The sequence below is a fragment of the Sparus aurata genome, chromosome 21, assembly GCF_900880675.1.
Source record: "Sparus aurata chromosome 21, fSpaAur1.1, whole genome shotgun sequence".
NCBI lineage: Eukaryota > Metazoa > Chordata > Actinopteri > Spariformes > Sparidae > Sparus > Sparus aurata.
The window spans coordinates 15679317-15701128 of record NC_044207.1 but is presented as its reverse complement, the minus strand read 5'-3'; the positions used below and the strand labels follow the sequence as shown (position 1 = coordinate 15701128).

The 21812-nt window shown below is 41.9% G+C and overlaps 2 protein-coding genes across 3 annotated transcripts in view; both read right to left on the bottom strand.

The window, feature by feature from the left end:
• Positions 1–331: 331 nt before the first annotated feature.
• twsg1a (twisted gastrulation BMP signaling modulator 1a) lies at positions 332–16530 on the bottom strand. Of its 2 annotated transcripts, none has more exons than XM_030401506.1 (5): positions 16392–16530; positions 14437–14601; positions 6292–6391; positions 2510–2770; positions 332–802 (listed from the first exon to the last, which is right to left on the bottom strand). In XM_030401506.1, the coding sequence occupies exons 2-5, from the start codon at positions 14566–14568 to the stop codon at positions 621–623; spliced, it is 675 nt and encodes a 224-aa protein (XP_030257366.1). In that variant the 5' UTR covers positions 14569–14601; positions 16392–16530; the 3' UTR covers positions 332–620. The 2 variants fall into 2 exon arrangements, with proteins under 2 accessions (XP_030257366.1, XP_030257365.1); XM_030401505.1 differs by lacking the exon at positions 16392–16530 and adding an exon at positions 15351–16319.
• Positions 16531–17464: 934 nt separating this feature from the next.
• Positions 17465–21812, bottom strand: part of ankrd12 (ankyrin repeat domain 12) — a 39929-nt gene continuing 35581 nt past the window's right edge. Inside the window, 4 exon segments of the mRNA XM_030403025.1 lie at positions 17465–18746; positions 20916–21011; positions 21133–21276; positions 21507–21605. Coding sequence (XP_030258885.1) covers positions 18561–18746; positions 20916–21011; positions 21133–21276; positions 21507–21605 — 525 coding nt within the window. The 3' untranslated portion in view covers positions 17465–18560.

Genomic DNA, 21812 nt, shown 5'->3' with positions numbered 1-21812 from the left:
GGGCACCCTGCTGCCTCTTGAAAATGCACCCGCTTTACAAAGACCATTTGTGTGTGGCGGTGAGAGATTGGCATCGGTAAATGTTCTCTTTCCCCTGCGCTCGCATGAGACGGTCACTGAGCACTGGAACACCTGTGGACCAGAATGGTATAATAACAACTTTGTTTCCCCAGGAAATGATGCGTTTCCTGACTCAGGCAACACTAGGCTAAGATTAGAGCGGGAACACAAGCAACATTTACTATTCCACTCGCGCTACGCACTTTTCACACATCTTTTAAAGAAAATACACTGAAGGGAAGAAAATATTTGAAAAATCAGACAAAACAAGCCGTGTCACCAAACTTTTATTTGGCATGAGACTGGGATTTAGCAGACCATAATTGTAAAAATACATTATTCATATACACCTCTAGTAAAAAACACTATTGAAAACATATCTAAAAATATACAGTGAAACATAACAGCAGAATAAAAACAATTTTGCAGGGGTAGGAGGAGGGGTGTGGGGGGTATTTTACAAGGTAACTGAGGAATGCTAACACATAACAGTCATAGTTTCCTCCGCCCTCAGTCCTCTGGTTTGGCCCAGACATTCGGTACCAATGTGTGCCCGCACTTCAGAAGAGACAGTTCATGCACTTCACGGCCTTGCTGCCGTAGTCCACGCACTCAGGTCCGATGCACTGGCAGCAGGCGTTGTGAAACCAGCGGTACTTGGATCCTCCCATTGACTCACAGTATTGTTTACACTGACGGATAGACACGCAGTCGTCAAAGTAGACCACCGTGCACATGTTTTCTGGAATTAAAACAGGACAGGCGAGGAGAAAGGCGTGAGTCACAGATTCAGTGTAAAAACAAGCACCATTTTAAAGTAATTACCTTTAACCCTCAATGTTCCTACTTTTACAAGAGGGGTGAAATTAATTTGCTGCAACTAAGTGCGACCATGTGTTTTGGTGAGCTTAATGAGTTAAACTGCTCGGCTCTGTGGGAACAAACCTATTATGAGTGTGTCTTTATAGCAAATAGTATTGGCATAGAGGTAGACAGCCAAAACAGCCATAAGTGGGAATTAAAAAATGGCAGCGGAGCAACACTTTTAGGTCCCATTCCCGAAATGAGAGGTCGTTTTGGCCTCTGAAACCTGACCAAACCCGAGCTGGTCTTAGTTCAAGACTTTGTAGTCACCTTCAGCTCTGGGTTGGGCCTGATTTTATTACCACGGCTCTTAGTGAGTGTGCAGAAATACAAATGAAAAATGAGACTGGACCGGACAGGACACTATGAAATAAAGCAAAATGTGCTCTCTCTCTCTCTCTCTCTCGTAGTGTAACTTATTGAAAAACTATTATGCGGCACAAGCACTCTACAAAAGCTTAAAACCAACAAGAGGCAAAAAATTATTATTATCATCAAGGCTCGGCGACGAACCACACTTTCTTGATTCATGTCATGTAAACAGTGAATGATTTCTCTCCAATAGAGAGACTGTTCACTGTTTTATTGTTAATATGTTTTAAAATTACCATCACAATAGTCAGTGATGGAATGTAACTACGTTGAAGTACTCAAGTAATTTTTTCAGTACTTGTACTTTTTTCCCACTACACTACATTTTGGAGGCAAGTATTGTACTTTTTACTCCACTACTTTCACATTAATTATTAATACATTACTTTAAGCAGTAACAGCATAAGATATCACGTTATATACTTATGCCCTATCAAATAAACAAATAAAATTTAAAAAACTTGTATAAAAAAAACGATTACTTTGCTTTTACTCAAGTAAAACTCCAGGGTCCTTTAACAATGCCAATAGTCTGAGCAATAGTCTAAATCTCCGAGATACATTTCATTTGCAGTATTATAAAACTGAGAAAAGCAGCAAATCCTCACCATTATAAACAGATTTTTTTATTTCTAAAGTTTCTGTCAGGATTTTCTCAATTTTCTCAGGAGTCGTTGGACTTTTCGACTGTGCTTTGGTTTTTTTTCTGGACACATCCTTGTTCATGTAACATAGTAATGAGCAGTGGAGGAAGACAGAAGAGCAAAAGAAGCTGAAGTGCTATATCAGTATTTATTATATTATAGGATCATTATCATAATTGCTTAAAACAAGCTTTTTAATGTTGCTGTAGCTCAAAGCTGGTTGCAGCTGATTTAAATACTTTATACACCATGCAGTAGTTCAATCCATAACAACTTTTCATATTTCATGAGATCTTTTATATTTTAAATTATAATCTGGATGATTATTATTATTATTATTATTATTATTATTATTATTATTATTATTATTATTATTATTATTATCATCATCATCATCATCATCATCAACAACTAGTACTGTTAAATAGACTTAGTGTAGTATAATACTCATGCGTCTATTTTGGGGGAGACCCACAACTTTTTGTGAAACTGAAACTTCCACAGAAGAAAGGACTTTTACTTTGATTCATTTGGATTTGAGGAGCTCGTGATGAAGACTCAATTGTCACCTTGAGTGTCATAGCTGGCGTGGATGCTGTTGCCAGGCACGGAGACGTTCTGCTGCTGGCTGTCGAGTGACTCCAGGAAGGATACCAGGTTCTCGTGGTGGGAGAGCTCCTCTGCGACGGGGAAGGACACCACCATCATGTTGATCGGCGCGTCGCCTTCTGTGAGGGCGCGGAACAGCGAGGGGATCGGACGGTGCAGCTCCTCCACGGTGCTCTTCGACGTGGCCGGAGAGTCGCTGTAGTTTTTGGGGTTGCACATCCCTAATATTCAAAAGAAGAAGAAGAAAAAAAAAAGAGTCAGTTCGTGAAATACAAAGAAAAGTCATGTTATATCTATTCTGGGTAAATATCCAGAACTATTTGCATGACTAGATACCACTTCAAGTTGACTTGAAGTATATTGGCAAGGCAAGGGGTTAATATGCGCATCATCCTTTGACTCAAAATAGACACACTTAACCATTAAATAGTTTAACACATGATATCAACCCACAGGGGCAGCTTTGTATAACCGCACGGCTGTCAAGAGTATCTCGTCTCAATTAAGGTCCTTTTAACACTTCATTTAATTTCCAAATACAGTAGTAATCGCTTGACAAAGTCCCCACATCCTCAGATATGATCTTCCTAACCCTTTAAATGAGTCAAAGTGAATTATAGCTAATGGGTAAATCATTTAATGGGGAATGGAGTTTGACAGAGGAATTGGATTACAAACCAATGCTGAAGGCTGAGCCAGAGCAGCTGTTTTAGATAAAGCTTACACTCGGGTCCTCCCTCCCCCGTCCTCCCTTCTTTTAAAATACAAACTGTCCTCTCCCCACCGCTCCTCCACTGGGCTGCACTAACCACTCGCAGACGCACACTTCAAAGTAGCGAGCGTTTGGCACAGATAACATGTTTAGAGTGGAAACTTACTAAAACTGGTCATAAGGGCTAGCGCTGTGAGAAAAAATAAAAACAGATAAATGAGAAATTCTTGCTTAAAGCTACAGGCTATCCTCAGTGTATTGTAAAAAGGCTTGTCTGAGAGGAAAAAGTCCACCACAACATCTGCGCTGCAGAAGCAGCAGCAACACCAGCAGCAGCAGCAAGTTCAGCACTCTGAACACTCTGTGTCACATATTTGTATTTGGGTTCCACATGAAAGAGCTTTAATAAAGCCTCCTTGTCAGCACGTACAGCAACAGCGGTCTGTCAAAACTGCTCTGAAAGAATACTGCTATGCAAGGGTGGAGGCCACAACGGTAGCCAAGGTTTCACAACCGGTGCCTCCCCTTTACCTAAGTCAGATACAGGACCAGGGGCCCCTGGACCAGAGACTCTGTGTGCAGTGACAATTAACATGTCTTGCAGGAAAGTTAATGAAATGATTACCAAGAGACTAAAAACAGACACAAGAGAAGCAAAAAAAAAAAACTATAAAGAGATTTAAAGATACTATGAAGAGGTGCAGAGGGGCGACAATGGTAAAACAGCCAGAGATACAGGCAGGTTGACTACACATAACTGCGTTGCAAAATGATGACAGAGAAACTGACTAGAAGACTGGAAGAATGACTAGGACAAACCAAAACCATTTAAGACACAGAAATTCACCACAAAGACACAAAACGAGCACAAATGAGAAAAAAGATGCAAAATAACATGCAATATCCAAATTAAACACAATGACCACAAAGACACAAAATTACCCACAATACTTAAAAGAGATTAAATACAACCACGAGAGAAGCAAAATGTATGATCAATTAATTAATTAATTAATTGATTGAAACAGCTCTTTTGTAGCTCCTTTATCGCAGCACTCAGGGGCTTTGCAAGTCGGTGTCAGCTGTCCACGGCCCATTGTGTCCACATTAAACGCACGTTTTACTCACTTTACAAATGAGCCCTCAAATAACTGTCTCTGTGCCCCAGCGTCTGACTCTGCCCCTGCAGGTCTGAAGCAGTTAACCAGCCAGAAGTTTTCTTGTTGCACAAATCCGGTTGTTTTGGATCTTGCTGGGGGTTACACCCCCACCGCACCTCGGTAGGAGGCTGAAAGTCAAAGTTCATCCGAGCCGCTCGACCTCCTCGTCCCCTCTCTCTTCTGGCTCCTTCATCCTTTGATCTTCAGGAAAACCTTGAGACTTCCTGTCCACATGTGCAACAGCTCCTCGGCGGTGACAATATTACTTTAATTTCCTCCGCTCTGATAAACAGTGCTCCTCCTGGCTCTGCTTTGCATTAACCTCCACGAGGTCCCCTTCTCAGAGGCACCTCCAGTATCTGGCTTCGCTCACCTCACACTCATCTCGTATCAGAGCAGAAACACTCTGAACAAACCAGCTCCTTTTTAAAGCGGCGAGCTTCTCAGCTGTCAAGTGCATCACAGCCGCGGTCTCATTTTTCACAGGGAGAAAGTGCTCGGCGGCAGGGCGACGGAGAGATTAACGAGACTGAGATATCACACAAGTGTCACATGTATGGAGAGTGATCAGTGCCAGAATCATTTAATGTTAGATTCACAGTATGATCCATTAGAGGGTCTGCTGTAAGACGTCACTGTTCTTAACTTTTAGTATATGTATAAACATGTACAAATCATAGTTATATTACTGATATATCACAGCTGCATTCACTTATACTGAGCATATCATACATTCATTTTACGTCCGTTTTCTTTAATGTGGTAACACTTCACTGTTAATGCCACGTTAAGTGTATTTTTGAATACACCACATCTATATAATGTTTGATTGAACTGACTATAATGTAGGTGTAAACAGATTTACATGTGTAACTCCTCCTGCTGACCATAACAAGTGTAGGCCGCGGTAAATATTGCTAATGAATGACAACATAGTAAAACAAAAGTGTAATATAAATGCATCTTCAAAGGAGGAGTTAAAATAGTTTGAAAAAAGACTTTACAGTGATTAATATGGAGGACTGAATCTGCCCAAATCATACATAAATAAATAAATAGGCCATTTAAAGCCCCCAAAATAGTCTTACAAATAAATGTAGTCATTAATTAATTTTAAAATGTAACATAAAGTGCTATATCTAAACATTTATTGAATATCTATTTGCCGTTTTTACATGATGAATGGGTTAGGGTTAATATTTGTATTTGAATATAAATCTAAATGTGTAACGCAATTAAATAGAACTGGATCTATTTTAAGATGATGAGACCCCCATGTGACACGTGCAATATGTAGCAAATTGATGAAAATTCGAGATATCAAAGAGGAACTTGTAAATCACATGGTAGCCACGCCCTGAAGCAAAACCTGCTTTATCGTCTACTTTACTCCAACTGATAATTTACTAAATTAACATCATGTTTTATTGAATAAGACTTGAAAGTAGAGATTGAGATCATAACCTTTAAGGAAACTGTTGACTGAGGTAAAAATCAAGTTAGAAAAAGAGTCATTACCTCATAAGCTTCTTTTTGAAACCAGTGGAGTTGCCCCCTGCTGGCTGTAGAAAGAATGCAGGTTTTGAAGCTCATTAAATCTTTTAAATTCAACTGTCCAATACAAACCTGACAAATTCACATACCAACAACTGAAAGGTAATCTCTACTGGCACTGATTCGTTTCACAGATGTCCGTCTCCTGTCATGTTTCTTGCTGAATTGCCCTTTTCAGCCGGCTCAGTCACTGTGAGTTTGCTTAAACCAGGAGCGTGGGCTCAGCCGTAGAATTTTTCCAAACCCCAAATAATATGCTGACTAACTCGTGGTCGGCGGCAAAATGCGGCGCTAATAGATGAGACGCTACACTCACCCACGCAGTCGCAGCACTCTTCCCAAAGGTTCCCGAGACACAGCATGCACTCTTTACAGCATGAACAGTTCCCGTCAGACGGACGACACTGGCACAGCTCCTGCAGGATACAAAACACACGGATCAGCAACACATTCAAGTGTAAGACTCAACCAGAGATCACCATCAGTTACATTAAACACTTTCTGTAACCAGAGTACTGTGGGTAATAATACTGCATAAGCCTTAATAACCATTTTGTTTCCCTTCATTGTTTGATTTGCTTGATGAAAACAAATATGAGCAGCAACGCAGAAGTCTGACGGCGACCCGATGTTCGGTCAGAAGAGGTAAAAACTGGCGAAAGTCTGTGTTTTTTCAAACCCCAAGATGACGGCCGCCCAGAGATATTCAGATTGATGACACAATGAATGAATCAGAGAACTTTCACTCTTTTCTTAAAAATAACTCAAACTGATCAACAAGCTATCAACATAGATGGAATTTAAAAGTCAACAACAAATCAATCAATCGCTCCAACTCTATTTGGCTTTACTCCTTCATTGGCTGGGCTTCTGATCTTGTGTTTTACAGCACACCAAACACATTAATAATTTTTTTGTGGCACTGAAACATGTCAGTGGTTCAAAATAACGTTAACAAGTAAAAAAAAAAAAAAAAATGAAAAAAAAACTAGGACCGAGTTAGGTTGTATACCATTAAGTGAGTGTGATCGGGAGCATCTGAACGACAGAGCAACAAGATGCATCAGTCATATTTTGTCCAAGTTAAAAACTGGATTTCTATTTTGTATTATTGACAAAGTTGTTGTCATCAGCCCAAGAGGTCAAAAACTAAATAAAAATAACGCAACAAATCCAACTGTTCATCAGACATTAAGATTTCATTCTGAGTATAAAGCTCCAGGTCTGACGGGTGCAGCTGCGGCATCTGAGTTCAAAATCACTCAGCAGACAGAACACAACATGTAGACACGCTGTACAAACAGGAGACGTACCATTAAAACATCAACAGAAGGAGCAACAGCAGCTCCGCGTCACGTACACTAACTATTACCGGACACAAGCCAATACAAGACAGCAAGACTGATTTTTCATTGTGAACGGAACAGGCTCTGACACGTCAAGGTCACGGCATTCAAATCATGCAACACAGAGGCCGCAAAACTGAGAGGATGTAACTACGTACTGTTTATAAAGTATAAATTTGAGGCCCATTATTACATTTTCCATTTTTGACTTTGACTTTGCACTTCTTTCTACTGCACCACATTTTACAGCCAAATACAGTAGTTTTTACTCTATTACTTCAATTTTTGCAGCAATGAATAAGTTGCTTTACAGATCAAGATTTTAGACTTTAGACTCATGAGTGATCATTTTATCAAATGTGTATTATTTGAGATGAAACTACCCAATAATTCTACAGTGATCCAATTCTGATGTTGTAATAAATTGGGCATAAATATTCCAATAATAAACGGAACACTTTGCCCTAAATCGAAGTGTCGAGACATATCGGGCGAGTATGGCTGCAAATGACCACTGCTTTTATAGTCAATTAATCCATCGATTATTTTCTGGATCAATCAATCAATTAGTTGTCTGGTCTACAAAATGTCTGAAAATGCTCATCAGTGTTTCCCCAAGATGACGTCCTCCAATGTCCACAACCCAAATATTTCACTGGCCAATCTTCAGGCTGATATTCAGCATTTTCTGGCGATTTTTCCGTCAGATTTCGGATAAAATAAACAAATTCTTAAATGTGCTACACTGGCTCTGATGCACCATCCTCTCACACACTGTCCCGCCGACAACAATATCTGATTGCGAACACCTCACAATCAATATCTTAAAAACACTGGATAATCTGAAACCTGTTTGAAATTTAGACGCAAAGATAATCAGTTTAACAGCGAATGAATATCAGTCCCAGGTATCGGTTTTCAGTCTTCTTGATTTCTAATAATCGGTATTGGCCTTGAAAAAAACGTATCGGTCGACCCATTGGTACCAGTGGTGGAGAGAGTACTGAAAATCAGTTCTCAAGCAAGAGTACAGTTACATTACTGAAGTATAACCAACTACAAGTAAAACCACTTATATTGAAATAATATTGAAGTACAGTTAAGTTAAGCTAAGTTTAGTCACTTTCACTTACAAATTGTACACAGTTCTCAATTATGATTTTCAAAGTAACTAGGCAGATTACATGGTGTAATGCCTACTTAAACACGAGTAAAATTACAGACTTGAAAGAAATTCTCATAAAAAGTACAAGTACCCAAAATGAGGACTTAATTACAGTAATTTGAGTGGAAGTAATTAGTTACTTCCGCCCCGGTTTAGTTCAGTAAACAGCCTTTGAACAACAAAACACATTAGAACTGCAGGTTTGCAGCATTACTACAAGTGTAAACTATAAACAGTTGAGAATTTGAACTATAGTGGTCTATTATATCCAAATAATTTCAGCCAATGAAAGTCATTTCTTATAGTTTTTAAATTCAGGTCTGGTTCACCGAGTTCAACTTTGTAATGTGCTTCATACACAGACTTGTCGACACAGACAAAATGATTTCTCACGTCGCTTTTTATATGAGGGAGAGTAATATTATTACAAGGGAGCTTCTGCAAACATCCAAAAACATGACACCTCTGCTGATCCTCATAACTCTCCTGCAAACGCTTAAAAACCCTCCATTCCTCAACTCCCGGCCGTCTCCGGGGACGGACGCAGAGACAGTGAGGGGGAACTAAACGTGTAGGTGGGATTGAAAAGTGGGTGAGACTGCCAGAGGAGTTCCTCTTCCTCCCCCCCTCCGTTCTCTCCTGACACAGAACAGGGAGCACATTCCTCTCAGTCAAGGTCACCACGATGAGGGAGGCAGGGGGGGGGGGGGGGGGAGAGAGACGGAGGGAGGGAGGGAGAAGAAAACACCTGGAGAACAGAACATGGCTGCTGCTGCTCCCCCAACAACACTCCCCCCCCCCCCCCCCCCCCCCCCCTCCCTTTTTCCTCCGTCAGTCTCCCCTCCCTCCTCCCTTTTTATACTCTTAGTCATGCTGCCTTTCTCTTTTCCCATTTTTCTTCCTTTTTTTTCCCCCTCTCCCTCAGCTCCTCCTTTATATCTTCTCAGCGGCCATCTCCTGCACGTAAACAGTCTCGGCGATGATAAAAGACTCTCCGATGACTCACCGGTGAGGGATTGCAAAAAAAAAAAAAAAAGAACCACACACAGTTCACTTAATCACCAGCCTCTCAGTCCCCAAGCCTCTGATCAGGACCTGATGCCGAGAGTAATTATGACTCTCAAAAGGTAGAATTACAAAAACTAAACAGCTGCCCCGCGGGAATAACACGCCGCTCTTATTTCACAAATAAGAAATAAAGCACTTTTTAAAAACATTCTGATAAAAATGCCATGTTGCGCGGCCCACGCTTCTGGCGGCTAACTTCCTGTTAAGCACCCGGCTAACTTGATCAAACAATTTAATCTTTCTCCTCTAGACTTCCCAAATGGTGGTGGTCTGAACGGCTCGAACTCTGACAGTGAAATTATTCTTTCCGCGGGGGTTGTAGCTAAAAGCCTTTTTTGGGTCTCAGTGCATCGCGTGACATTGTAATAACAATAAATAAAGCGTTTTTGATTTTCTCATGAAGTTCGTTATTACTGTAAAATATTTTGCATATAAAAAAGGAAACCCATGCTTAAAATATTATGCAAAAACATACATTTGTGGTTTTTCCAAGGAGTGCAATTTAAGCTGTTTCTTTAAACAGACAACAGCACTGTGACTTCCTGTCGTCTTAATGGACGGATAAACTGTTGTACATCATGAAATGGTACCTAAAAAAAAACTATGAACTGACATTTTTACTATGACAAACAAGATCTAATATGTTAATAAACTAGCTTTAGAGTTGCCAGGGCTGCATGTTTAGTCTGGACACATCCAGGCTAGCTGGTTTTCCTTGCTGCCTTGTTGATCTAGCCACGTTTACTGGCTCCTGGATCCAGCCTAACATTTGAGTGGTGCTGGTACTGGTCTCATTTGACTTTGTCAAGAAGGCAAATTCGCACAGCTTCCCATCCTTAAAAAAAATAAAATTGCAGGAGGTAGGCTACATTTATAGCCGGAGTTCGCCGTCCTTTAATGAGTTTGTTATATGGACATTTGTTTCCGGCTGGTTGCACCCGGAAGAAGATTTCAATGATTTTGACAGAGAACTTTAAAAGACTGACATGGAGGCATGAACACAGCAATTTCTTGTCCCAGCTTCTCAAACGTGAGACTTTTGTTGCCTCCCTTTGTCTTCCATGACATGGTCGGACAAAGAAGCAATTAGAGGATGTCACCTTTCTGACATTTTACAGGGGAGACGATCGTAACAGTCAGCAGTTGCAACCCTCGGAACAACAATGGCCTCACTGAAATGAGTGAGGTTATCTCAACGACTTCAAGATCCCTCATTAGGCTCCCCTCGCCTCTCGGGATGGGGGGGGGGGGGGGGGGGGGAACGATTGCTGCAATCAGTCAAAACCTCGGCTGCAGCCAGACAAAAGGACTCTGGAGGGAGAAAGTGAACATGTGCCGCCTCGTCCTCCCGAGCGGCCGCTGCTGTGTGTTAACTTTGAAATCTGCAGCCACACCCTGCTAAACAGCCCGGTCTGGACAGAGCTGTGGCTTGTGAATCTTTCCCAACTGTATATTTGCCTCAACCAACCTCCCCCCACAGACATACACACCTCCTCCTGACCTTAGCCTCCCCCCTCTCTCCCTCCCTCCCTTCTCCTCCTCTCATGTTCTCCCACCCTCAGAGGTTTTGAAGAATTCAGACAAATGACTTGAGATGGCAGCAGAGCGTAAAAGCGGAGCGTCGGACAGCAGATCCCACTAATCACCGGCAACACGGAGCTTCTACAGAAAGGGCTCAAGGCAGGGGAAAAAAAATAAAAAGTTTCTCCTTCACGGCACACGCACCAGCGCCCTCCTCGCCTCTGACAGCTAGCGAGTTGGTGTCGGCGGGGTCGCGGAAGCTACAGAGCGTTGTGTTGTCCCGAGCAGTGAGACATCAGGCAAAAAAATAAGCCACCTGGAAGTTGAGAGGGAACAGGCGAGAGCTGCGAAACTCTGCAGCTCGCAGGAGGTTCGAGTTTTTACAGAAACTGAGCTGAATCCAGGAGGAACAGAAGTTGGTGGTTTGGTAGCAACAAGTCTGCGCCAAAAAGTACTGGAAAAAGCAGCCCGTAGTCTATAAAAGAAAGAGAGAACAAAAAAGGGCCTCAGGAGAATTTATTTCCCGTTACGACTCAGATAAAGCACTTTACAGCATTTTTCTTAAATTTTTAGGTTTTTATGTGGAGTTTAGGCTGTTGGTTGGACTAATCAGGCAACATGAAGACAACCAACTCTGGCTCTGGGAAGTTCTGATCCATGATTAATTGTTGATTAAATGAGCCGTCAGTCGCAGCTGTGCTCTTTTGCAGGAAGAATTTAAGGCGAGGTGCAGAAAGTTTCCCCTGCAACTCACATCACTGCGTTTGTAAAGGTGCAGATTAAATGCATCACGTTTCTCGTTGGTTGCTGCTCTCAGTGCTGTGTTTTTCGCCTTAACATGTAATTATCAGTCAGTGTCGATTACATAAGGTGATGGTTACAGTGGGGATGACACCAGCAGCCGTTAGACTGGTTACCTGTAAACCTCACTCTCACCGTGTGATTGGAGAAGGATGGCAGCCTCGCACCGTCTGCTCCAACGTCTCCACTGTCGACTCAACCATTGAATAAACTTGCGTTTTGTCCTACGTTGCTCCTCTGACGAAAAACGGAAACAATCCTGTTGTTTTGTGCGACGGCGGCGCCAACAATAACACGACTTGGAAACTGGAGAGGCCGATGTGGTTTGTTTACGCTTTAAGTGCTCGTGTACTGCATGTGCTTTGTCGGGCTGCTCATGGCTGCTGCGAGGCGAGTTACTCCCTGACGTTTTCTTTGTCCAGTTATGAACAGGAACAAGGCTGGAAGCTGCCCCGGGGACCTAGACTCACTGCCTTATTTCATTTACTGCACATATAGCTCTGCAACTAGCAGTTATTCTTATTATTGATCAAATCCTCACATTTGGTGTTGTTCCCGGGCCGTCACAGCAGCTGACCTCAGCCTTTTTCTAATTGGGACCCAGAAAAAAAATTATATCAAACTGCGCACATGGAAAAAGTTATCCTTTCTAACCCGTGTTTATCAATAAGAAGGGGTTTCAGTAACCCAAGCCATCTTTTCCTGAACCTAACCGAGTACTTTTGTTGCCCAAACCTTAAAAACTAGACTAACCCTAAAAAACAAAACAAAAAGGAAAACAGTCCAGAACTCAACTCACTCTGCTCCAGCGCAGATGTTCCTGCGTGATTACGACGTTCCAGGAACGGCCACAACGCGAGTCGCTAAGTTGTGACGTCACAACAACGTGATTGGTCAGCTTTAATGACAGTCCAGAAACACCACCAACATGGCGATATCAGGTCAATTACTGTTGAATGTGCACCTTCTGTTGGATTAGGTGTCTTGGTGGCCTCGAGGTAACAACACACCCTGTATAATAAGAAAACGCCTCCGGTTCTATTCTCAGCTGGGACCTCAATGAATGCCAAAGAAATATCCTAAAAAAGTAATTATTACTCTGTCAGATGATGGAATTAATCGACCTACTGTTTCAGCTCTTGTTGAGACTTTTTCACATCTCTTCCAATTTAAAAACATCTTTATTTGCATAAATAGCTCAACTGCCTGCGCCTAGAACACAACGTACCTCAACTACCTGCAGAAAATACCTGCAGCTCGCTCATGCAGACACTGAGGTCACGCAGGTGAAATGGCCACTGAGGTTAAATACAGTGTTCTAATGATGTTAATGGGAGAGGCAGGGCCACTAAACACAACGCAGGTCACACACACACACACACACACACACACGACGAGCAGCAGCTCAAATTTGACCTGACAGGTGTTGGAACGTCAGGCAGACACTTCATGTTTTCCCTCAAAATAACAAGAATGTATGACAGAATTTGTGTAAACGTTGGGCCCCTCACCCACTGGGAGTCAGACGTGATGGAAAAAATGACACAAAGGAAGTGACGGCAGAGAGTTAACAGGAGTCAAACGTCAGAGCGCTCGATCTGGAATTAAAAAAAGAGGGTAGAGCCAAAAAAAAAAAAAACAATGAGGAAAGCTCACATAAATCAAAGAACCGAGGAGCGATTCTGCCCTGAAACTGAGCTGAGGAGTCAGACAGGTAGAGAGCAGGTGTGCATGACGACGGACAGATTCACATCTCCGCTGCTTGCTCTCACTCCAGACTTCACCTGGCTTATCGAAAGGAATGCATCTGCATTCTTCACAACAGATTCCATCTTTGTTCTCGGGTCCAGATCTCCATGAGGACACGGGCCGATGCTAACTTGAATTTGGCCTCTGCAGGATATTTGTTCTGATGTCAAGTATTTGCACGGAAAGCGGCCGTCACATATTTTCTTTATCCACCAGCCGAAGGAATTTCTGTCCTGCCAGTTTAAGTCCAATTCAAATGTTATTAAAACAAGTTAGGGTTTTGACTTCTTCGACTCGAACTCGACTGCCGCCTCAGACGACGTCAAATTTATGTTCTTGTTGGGAGAAACAACAGTGTTCGTTTACACAAAACAGCTGTAACACTGAAGGATGAAAAGCTTGAACTTGGCTGCGCTCGCACAGAAATTTCCCACAGAAAAGCTCGGCTAAGTTCGGCACACAGACGAAAACAGTACCTGTCTGCGATCAGACAGCAGCGTCGCCGAGGTGACGCTTGTTTGTGGGCAGTGAGCGCAAGTTTTCTGTGCATTTTTACAGCAGCTTTGTGGGATTCTTTGAAGATCGAATCCACATTTCTGTGTGGTCGGATAGTCGTCTGACACCAACAAACACAACTCCATAGAGAATATCCCAAATTTAAAGTTTGAAAAGGGATTTCTGCCACAGATCAGAGAAGTGTGGCTCGATTTCTTCGACTGTGGGTTAGATTTTGTGCAAATCCAACATTCAGCACCCAACGCTCCCGGAGAGAAAGTGTGTTTAGAGTGTTGAAACCTCTGATGTGCCTTACCTGGATGAGACACTTGCTGACGTCACTCGCGCAGAGGGCTTTGTTGCAGCCGGAGGTCAGAGACAGGCCTGATAGGAGGAAGAGGAGAGCGGCGGCGGCGGCGGTGGGGAGGATCAGCTCACCAGGCCTCATCCTGACGGCTCACCAGCACGGCACTGGAAACACCTACATCAACACGAGACACAGGGACATGGACCTCAAAGACAAATAAACCAGGAAGGTCATCCCTGACATTCCAGGAGGGCCGGAGAGAAGATAACTGGAGGCAAATACAACTGTCTTTCTTCAAATCCTGATGAATTTGTGTGCATTTTAATCTCAAGATCAAACCTGAATGATGCGTTTGTTTGTTTTGGTTTTTTTTTTGGTTTTTTACCTGTGCTCCCAGGACACACGATCTAGGTGCCAAAACTTAGAAAGTGAAGCAAAAAAAAAAAAAAAAAAAAAAAAGTAAATTACTTTAAAACGTTCTCAAACTGACATGCAAGTATCACCTTTCTAAAATTAAATAATAAATACATTTTTAAAAAGGCCTGCGTCACATTTCATTCAAAGCCAGCACTCGCTCACATTACTGTGGAATAACAACACACACACACACATCTGGCAACATCAGCTCCCTTCACCTAGTTTTCTTCCAAGTGTGGCGCCTTCACACGCCGTCTAACCCCGTCCCTCGGCTCCTACACTTCACCACCCCTGCTGCACATTGTTCCATTTCACATGACGGGGGAGAAAACATGTGAGGGACGTTAGCTCCCTCACTCACTCGCGAAAGCGTTTCTTCACCTCTTTTCTGCTCATCGCTCCCAAACTTTGTTTCACTCGCACGCAGCCACGAGAGGATCGAGACACGGCGAGAGAAAACGGCGGAGAAAAAAAATCCTAAAGGCAGGAGGGGGTTTCGGACTCACCACAACGCTGTTAACGAGCTCCTAGCTTTTTCTTTTCCAGAGGGAGTGTGGCTGTTTTCTCTTTGAACTCCTCCAGGATGGTGTTCTCTCTGCCGCCGCTCAAGTGTCCACTGTGTCCAGAGGGCGTCAGTCTCTCCGCAGCAGAAAGCGACAGGCAGTCGGGCGCCTTAAAGGCACACGCTCCATTTTTCTACCCAACGTCTGAGGAGGCGAGCACCGGGCCTCAGGTCACACACACACGCTTGCGCGCGCGCGCGCGCACACACACACACACACACACACACACACACCGGCTGATTGTCTTTAGGGCGACGGGTGCATGAACCATCCGCCTCACAGCGCCAGATATACAGCCAAACACCGAGCGTTCACGGCTGCGCTCCGTGTGCGTAAAAAAAGTTTTGTGCGTAAAGTCCCTTTTTCAGCCCAAACTGCGACCGCCGGTTGCCTGTCCAGATGAGCTCTGTCTGGCTTCAAACCTTTTCTTCCAGGCCACCCCCACTCCATTAAACAAGCCTTTGTCTCCAGTCTTATCAGCGGCCCTGTGAGTGTCCTCATTAGGTGAGAAAAGGGCGATTCGGAAGCTGTGAAGTCGAGCGGACCCCCGCTGAGAAGCATCCCCGCGCTCATTTGTAGGCTCCCCGCAGTAGAAAGGCTGGGCTCTGCTGGGCCCTGCAGCTCCTCAGGTGGTCACACGTGTTTTCACCGGAACCACAACAGGCCTCACGTCCAGCCTGCAGGGCCGGAAGGTCACGGAGGGACGGACGGAACCAGTTACACTTAAGCCAGCTTTAAGAAGAATCGCTCAATTCAACAAAGTGAGGAAGACGATAGACTTTAACATGAGAAACGTTTTCTTATCAACGGAAAAATTATCTTCAATATCTCGTCATGAACTGGCGGAAGTGATCTTCCGTATGTTCTCGTATCAGGAGAAGAACATGAAGCCGAGTGCTGAGAGGAAGTCTGCGTCATGTGTTCTAATTGATGGTTGTGGGTTAAAAGGAGTTGTTCCAGAGGAAAGTTTAGACTGTGACTCACTTTAACTCAGTCTAATAACACTGCCATGCTCCATAACAAGCGCCGATATGGTGACACAAAGGTTAAAGACACCATCATGTGTTCAGCCATCTTAGAGAAGTTTGCATCATTATCTTCGAACGAGACTCATCTTCTGGTACATCGGCTCACTTCACGTGACGGCAAAACTGACGTAACGTTAGTTTAATGAAGCAGCTGTGAAGTAAAATACAACCTTGATGACTTTTGAGTTTGTGTTGACGTTAGAGACAGCAATTTAACTTTATCATCATTTTGGACACTTTTTCTTCTACCAAGGGCTTTGTCGTATCTTTATTCTGATGAACCAGTGGAAGTAAATGGGTGTAGAAAGCTTAAAACGTGCGATGTGAAAGTAGACAGACAGGGAAAATGAGAAGTTTGGCCTCTTCCTGCATTTTCTCGAGGCAAAGAACCGACAACTACAAAAAAAAAAAAAAAAAAGGACTTCATGCTTGTTTGTTACATTACTGTGATGATCAGTGCTGCGAACAGCGACCTCGCCCGGCCGAGGACGATACTGCAATGATCTGAAAGGTTACAGTGATAGATCATTTCATGCCCACGATCATTTTCATTAAGAGTTAATCTATTGATTGGTCTTTAAATTATCAGATAAAATGTGACATCTGATTGCAGTTTCTTTTTCTTCCTTGGTCTTTTTATTTTGAGAAATAAGATAAATGCTTTTCATGGCAATGCATGTACAGCAGTGTTAAGTTGGTTCATGGTCAAGTTCTCAGATTCCTTTTTATCCCACCTGTGAACTTTTCATGTCACAGTATATTTCTTTTGTGGTTTTATTTTACTATATGCACAAATGAATAACTAAAGATGTTTCTCACAGCCAAAGGTGACTCAAAGGTGATTTAATTGACCAACCAACACGAAAAACTAAAATGTTCAACTTGATAGAAGCAAAAACAAGCAAATCAATCAGAAGCTGAAACCAGTGAAAGTTTGGGAATGCTGCCTGAAAAAAAAATATTAAACAATAATCAAATTCAGATCTAATTTCTTGTGCATCATTGAGATTAAGGACACCAAAACAGAACTTTTAATTTCACAACAAATAAAATTTATTCAATTATATATTACAAATATGTACAAGTCATGTAACAAGTAAATATTAAAATAGACATTTTTTAGAACCATCGTTCAAAAGGCATTATGTTGAAAAAATAGGTTTTGTTGTGATCTCACATTGAAACTGTAAAAGTTGTTTTTTTTATTCCTTGGAAGCCACAACAGACTTTAATGTGCGCGAGACACAATGGACAACACATGAGGAGTGAGGCCGCAAAAAGGACAAACACAATGGCGCAAAAAAAAGCTGGAACACTTCAGTAAACCTCACAATTATATCCACAGTACAGCTTTTTAGGAAAAAATTACAAACAACGCAACGCATGCACAGCATTTAATTGCCAAAGTCAAAAAACACCAGCTGTGGCATGGAGCTCCAGATGAGGAAGGAAGAGAAAACAGTAAAAACAAAAAACACAACAAAAGCCAACACATGCTTAAGAGTTTAAGCCAACAACAACGAGAACATCACGGACGAAGAGGACACTCGATATAAAAACAAACTTTGGTCCATTAAAACATGAGACGGAACAAGTTTACAATCAAAATATCTATTATTTTTTGTTTTTACAGGTTTAAAATAATAATTACATGACTATTTACAAATGCACAATTGTTTATGTATAAAATAAGTTAAAAAATTAAGAGCACAGTCTGTACACAATGTATGAACACTCACTTTGAAAACAATTGAAATCTTTCAGCTGTGTGACCCTGCGTGATGAGGAGCAGTAGCAGGTGGTTGTCGTCTACATGTCGCGTCTCGCTGCAGCTCCCTGCACCGCCTCACCCAGCTTTTGGTCTCTGCTCCCTGGGCTTCCTCTGCGGCCTGGACCCCCCTTTTCTCTGTACGAGGAACAGTCTGTCCTCGTTCCTCCGTGCTCGTGGTGGGCGTGCCGATTTGGACTGCAAGAGCTCGGGAGTTAAATCATCTCTTTTCTAAGTGCTCTTCTGTATTACCGCCACATTCTAAGTGCTTCACATTTCCTTTTCCTCGAATGTGCGGGCTGCCTCTCGGATCCGTGATATGGCCGCCGCTGTGGCAAAGCACGTCTGTCCTACGGCTCATATCGGAGTGAGGTCGAAGTCATCATTGACCTCCACGAGTGGTATGTAGAACTCAGGGATCTCGAAGATACTGGTGGACTTGTAGGTGGCCGGGTCCAGCTCCTGTAGTTTGAGCTGCCACTCCAGACGCTGCACCGCGTTCAGGGCCGCCGCTTCATGCTGCTGCCTCATCAGAAGACACGTCTGTGGAGGGAAAAGGATCGAAATTAGTATTTTATCCCACCAGATGTTGTCATTTGGATCAGGATTTGAGACTTTTCCTTATTTGTGTTTGTTGAACTTCAATGAAAGGATAGTAACAGAAGGAGGGGTACTTCAGAAGATATTTACTTGTTTTGTCAACTGCTGAAGCCTCATGTTAACCTCAGATTCAAGTTTTAATATATTCCTGCACAGAATGAGGACTGTGAATTATGTCCCCACAACTTAAACTGAAAACAGATTACAAAGTTATCTCTTAATGGCCAATCTGGACAAGAGGAATGAGTACAGAAAGACAAACTTGTAGTAGTAGTAGTAGTACTGCTACAAGTTAAGCTGACTGTTGCTTAAAGACAGATTTGGAGAATGTTTGCCTGTAAAAAAGTAATAACGTAAAACTCATAAAAGGATCGACAACTTAAGGGATATTTGATGGGAGGTTTTTACCACAGAAATACAGAGGAGAACTTTCCCAGAATGTGAGAAATGGATTGCCTTCACTGCGAGCAAACCCAGATCTGAATAAATCCAAGAACAGTATGGACTGGAACATGTCTATTTTTCCCTTTCTTTTATCATCTATACAGTAAATCAGGTTTACGACCTATATACACAGAGTTTTTGCAGTAATCCCTCAAATACGGTTTTCAAAACACTTTAAAATGAAACAGTAAAGTTCACTTGAAATTTACCAATTATAAATCAAACTAAGTATAGCACCATTCCAGAGAAGGACAGACTTTGTTGCTGTATGAGGGTCATTTCTTGTTTTGTTGTCTTGTCCATGATGATGTAAGGAAAGTTCTTTTTACTAAAATCTCCTCCATTATGCTGATTTATTTTGGTTGAATGATTATGAAAAACTAGAGCTGAGTTTTAGGAAGGGAACCTTTTTTGTAGCATTTTTTTGGTCAAGTTTGGGAGGGAAGGCAGGATATTTTGTTTAAGACAAAGTTGCAAAATAATTTGTAGTCTGTAATGACATTAAATGTGATGGACTGCTTGACTGCTGCAACTGTTTTCTCTTGGCTCGATATATCGGTCAGCTCTGTGATTAACTTGCCTCGCCTATAATGTACTGTTTATATAGAGTTACAACAAAAAAAGGTTGACTATAGAAAGAACAATCAATGAGAATAATGGTCACAAAGTTGGGAACCTCCAATGAAAACAACCACAATGCAATCTCATGAGCTGCTGTTTGGTTTGTGTCCCAGACCACAGAGATTTCAACATTTCCGATAAATCCCTCTGGAAATAAAACAAACTATACGCTGCAACTATAATATATGTTAAAAATAAAAGCAAATACAACAGGATAATCTAATAATCTGGACAGAGTGCAGAGTGTTTGCATTTTTAGCACTTAAAGCTCAGTTTACACGCCCCGTGAGCTACATTCACTGCACGATTGTTTATTTAAGTAATCTTATTTTCAGTTAATACAGTTTTCAAAATAAGCCTGTTAAAACGGTACTTTGGCCCAGTTAAGATGTCTGTCTCTCCCTTTATTTAATGAGCTGCTGTGGCATATAAACACGCACTGTTGGTTGTTACTGCCATCGTCCAAACCAGTCCTGACTTCAGACTTTTTGTCCATAATTGTTGGGTGTTTTCTCGCTGCCAAGTTTATTTACAGGCAACCAAAAAAGGCCATTCCTAAAATAACTACTTGTAAAATCAAGTTGTTTATCAGCAAAACCCACACTGATTACTGCTGGTATTATTTACTTTGTGTATTAAAAGCAACCAGTTTCAACTCTCACCTCTTCATACTTTTATCTGGCAAGGAGACACCACAGATCTGAAGTTTTGCATGTCCTCTTTTATGTACTGTATGTATATGTATGTTTTTGCAAGCGTAGATAAAACAATTATTTTTTCTTAGCTGAAACTGGTGGTTTTGAGAGTGAGCAAAAATAAATTGCTGCACCACTTTTCCAGTGATGTGAAGTTTGCAATCTTTCATGGAAAAAATACCCAACTCTGCTGTGGGCAAAAATAACATCATGACCCAGAAAACATTTCTGGTATTTGCTGGTAAGCATCAAAGATCATTCCTTATTTGAAATTAGTTTTAAGATTTTGTTTTATTTACTATAAATATTCTGCATGTTTGATGGAGGAGGGAAAAGGTCACGGTGATCTTACCTTCAGTTTGTCGAACTTGTCATCAACGTCTTGTAACCAGGACATAAACTGCCTAGCGTTGAATCTGTCCCTCACTGACGTTTTGCCATCATCATTCTGTAAACCAAACACAAACTAACTTATCAAACATGCAGTCATTTCAAGACATTTAAACGACTGAAAAAAAAAAAAAACCCACGAGACTTATAAAGTATGAGCAATGCTACATGAAGCTCACCTGTACGTCTTGAGGCATGTTGTACACTTCAGCATCCAATAAAACTGTACAGGCACTGAAAGGCAGAGTCTGATTGGCCAGTGTTCTTGCTGCCCGATAGTGGACTCGTAAGACTTCCTGTTCATTTGAAACAATCAGCTTTTCCTGAAACGGATAAGAAGTGCAATTAAAACTTTAAATCTTATATTTAGACAGCACTGATGCCCTGTTGAAGTCTTCAAGAGGGTTTAGGAACAGCTTCAAAATGTCAAGAGGCTTTGCAAAAAAAAGAATAATTAAAATTTCTTCTATTTTCAGCTGCTACAAGTGGCACTTAAAATGTCTAGAGGTACTCATCCCACAATATAAAACTCCCTGAGAATAAATCCTCGTACCCTTTCAATGCTGTGCTGTAGTCGTAGTTTCATTCGGACAACCTCTTGTTGTTTGAACATCTCTTTCAGCTGTTCAGGTAATGATGGAGGTGGAGTTATCTGTTCAAACAACGGAGAAGGAGACAGTTACAAACACATACTTATCGCTGGCATCTGATGCCTGATGAGTCATCATGCAGATATCAGTCAGGAGAATATATTTATTAAAAGCGAGACGTAAACATGTCAGGTTACGCGTGTAGGTTGCTAGCTCCAAGTTTGTTGCTGTAACTGATGGCTAGAGTGATGTTAAAAACACAATAACAC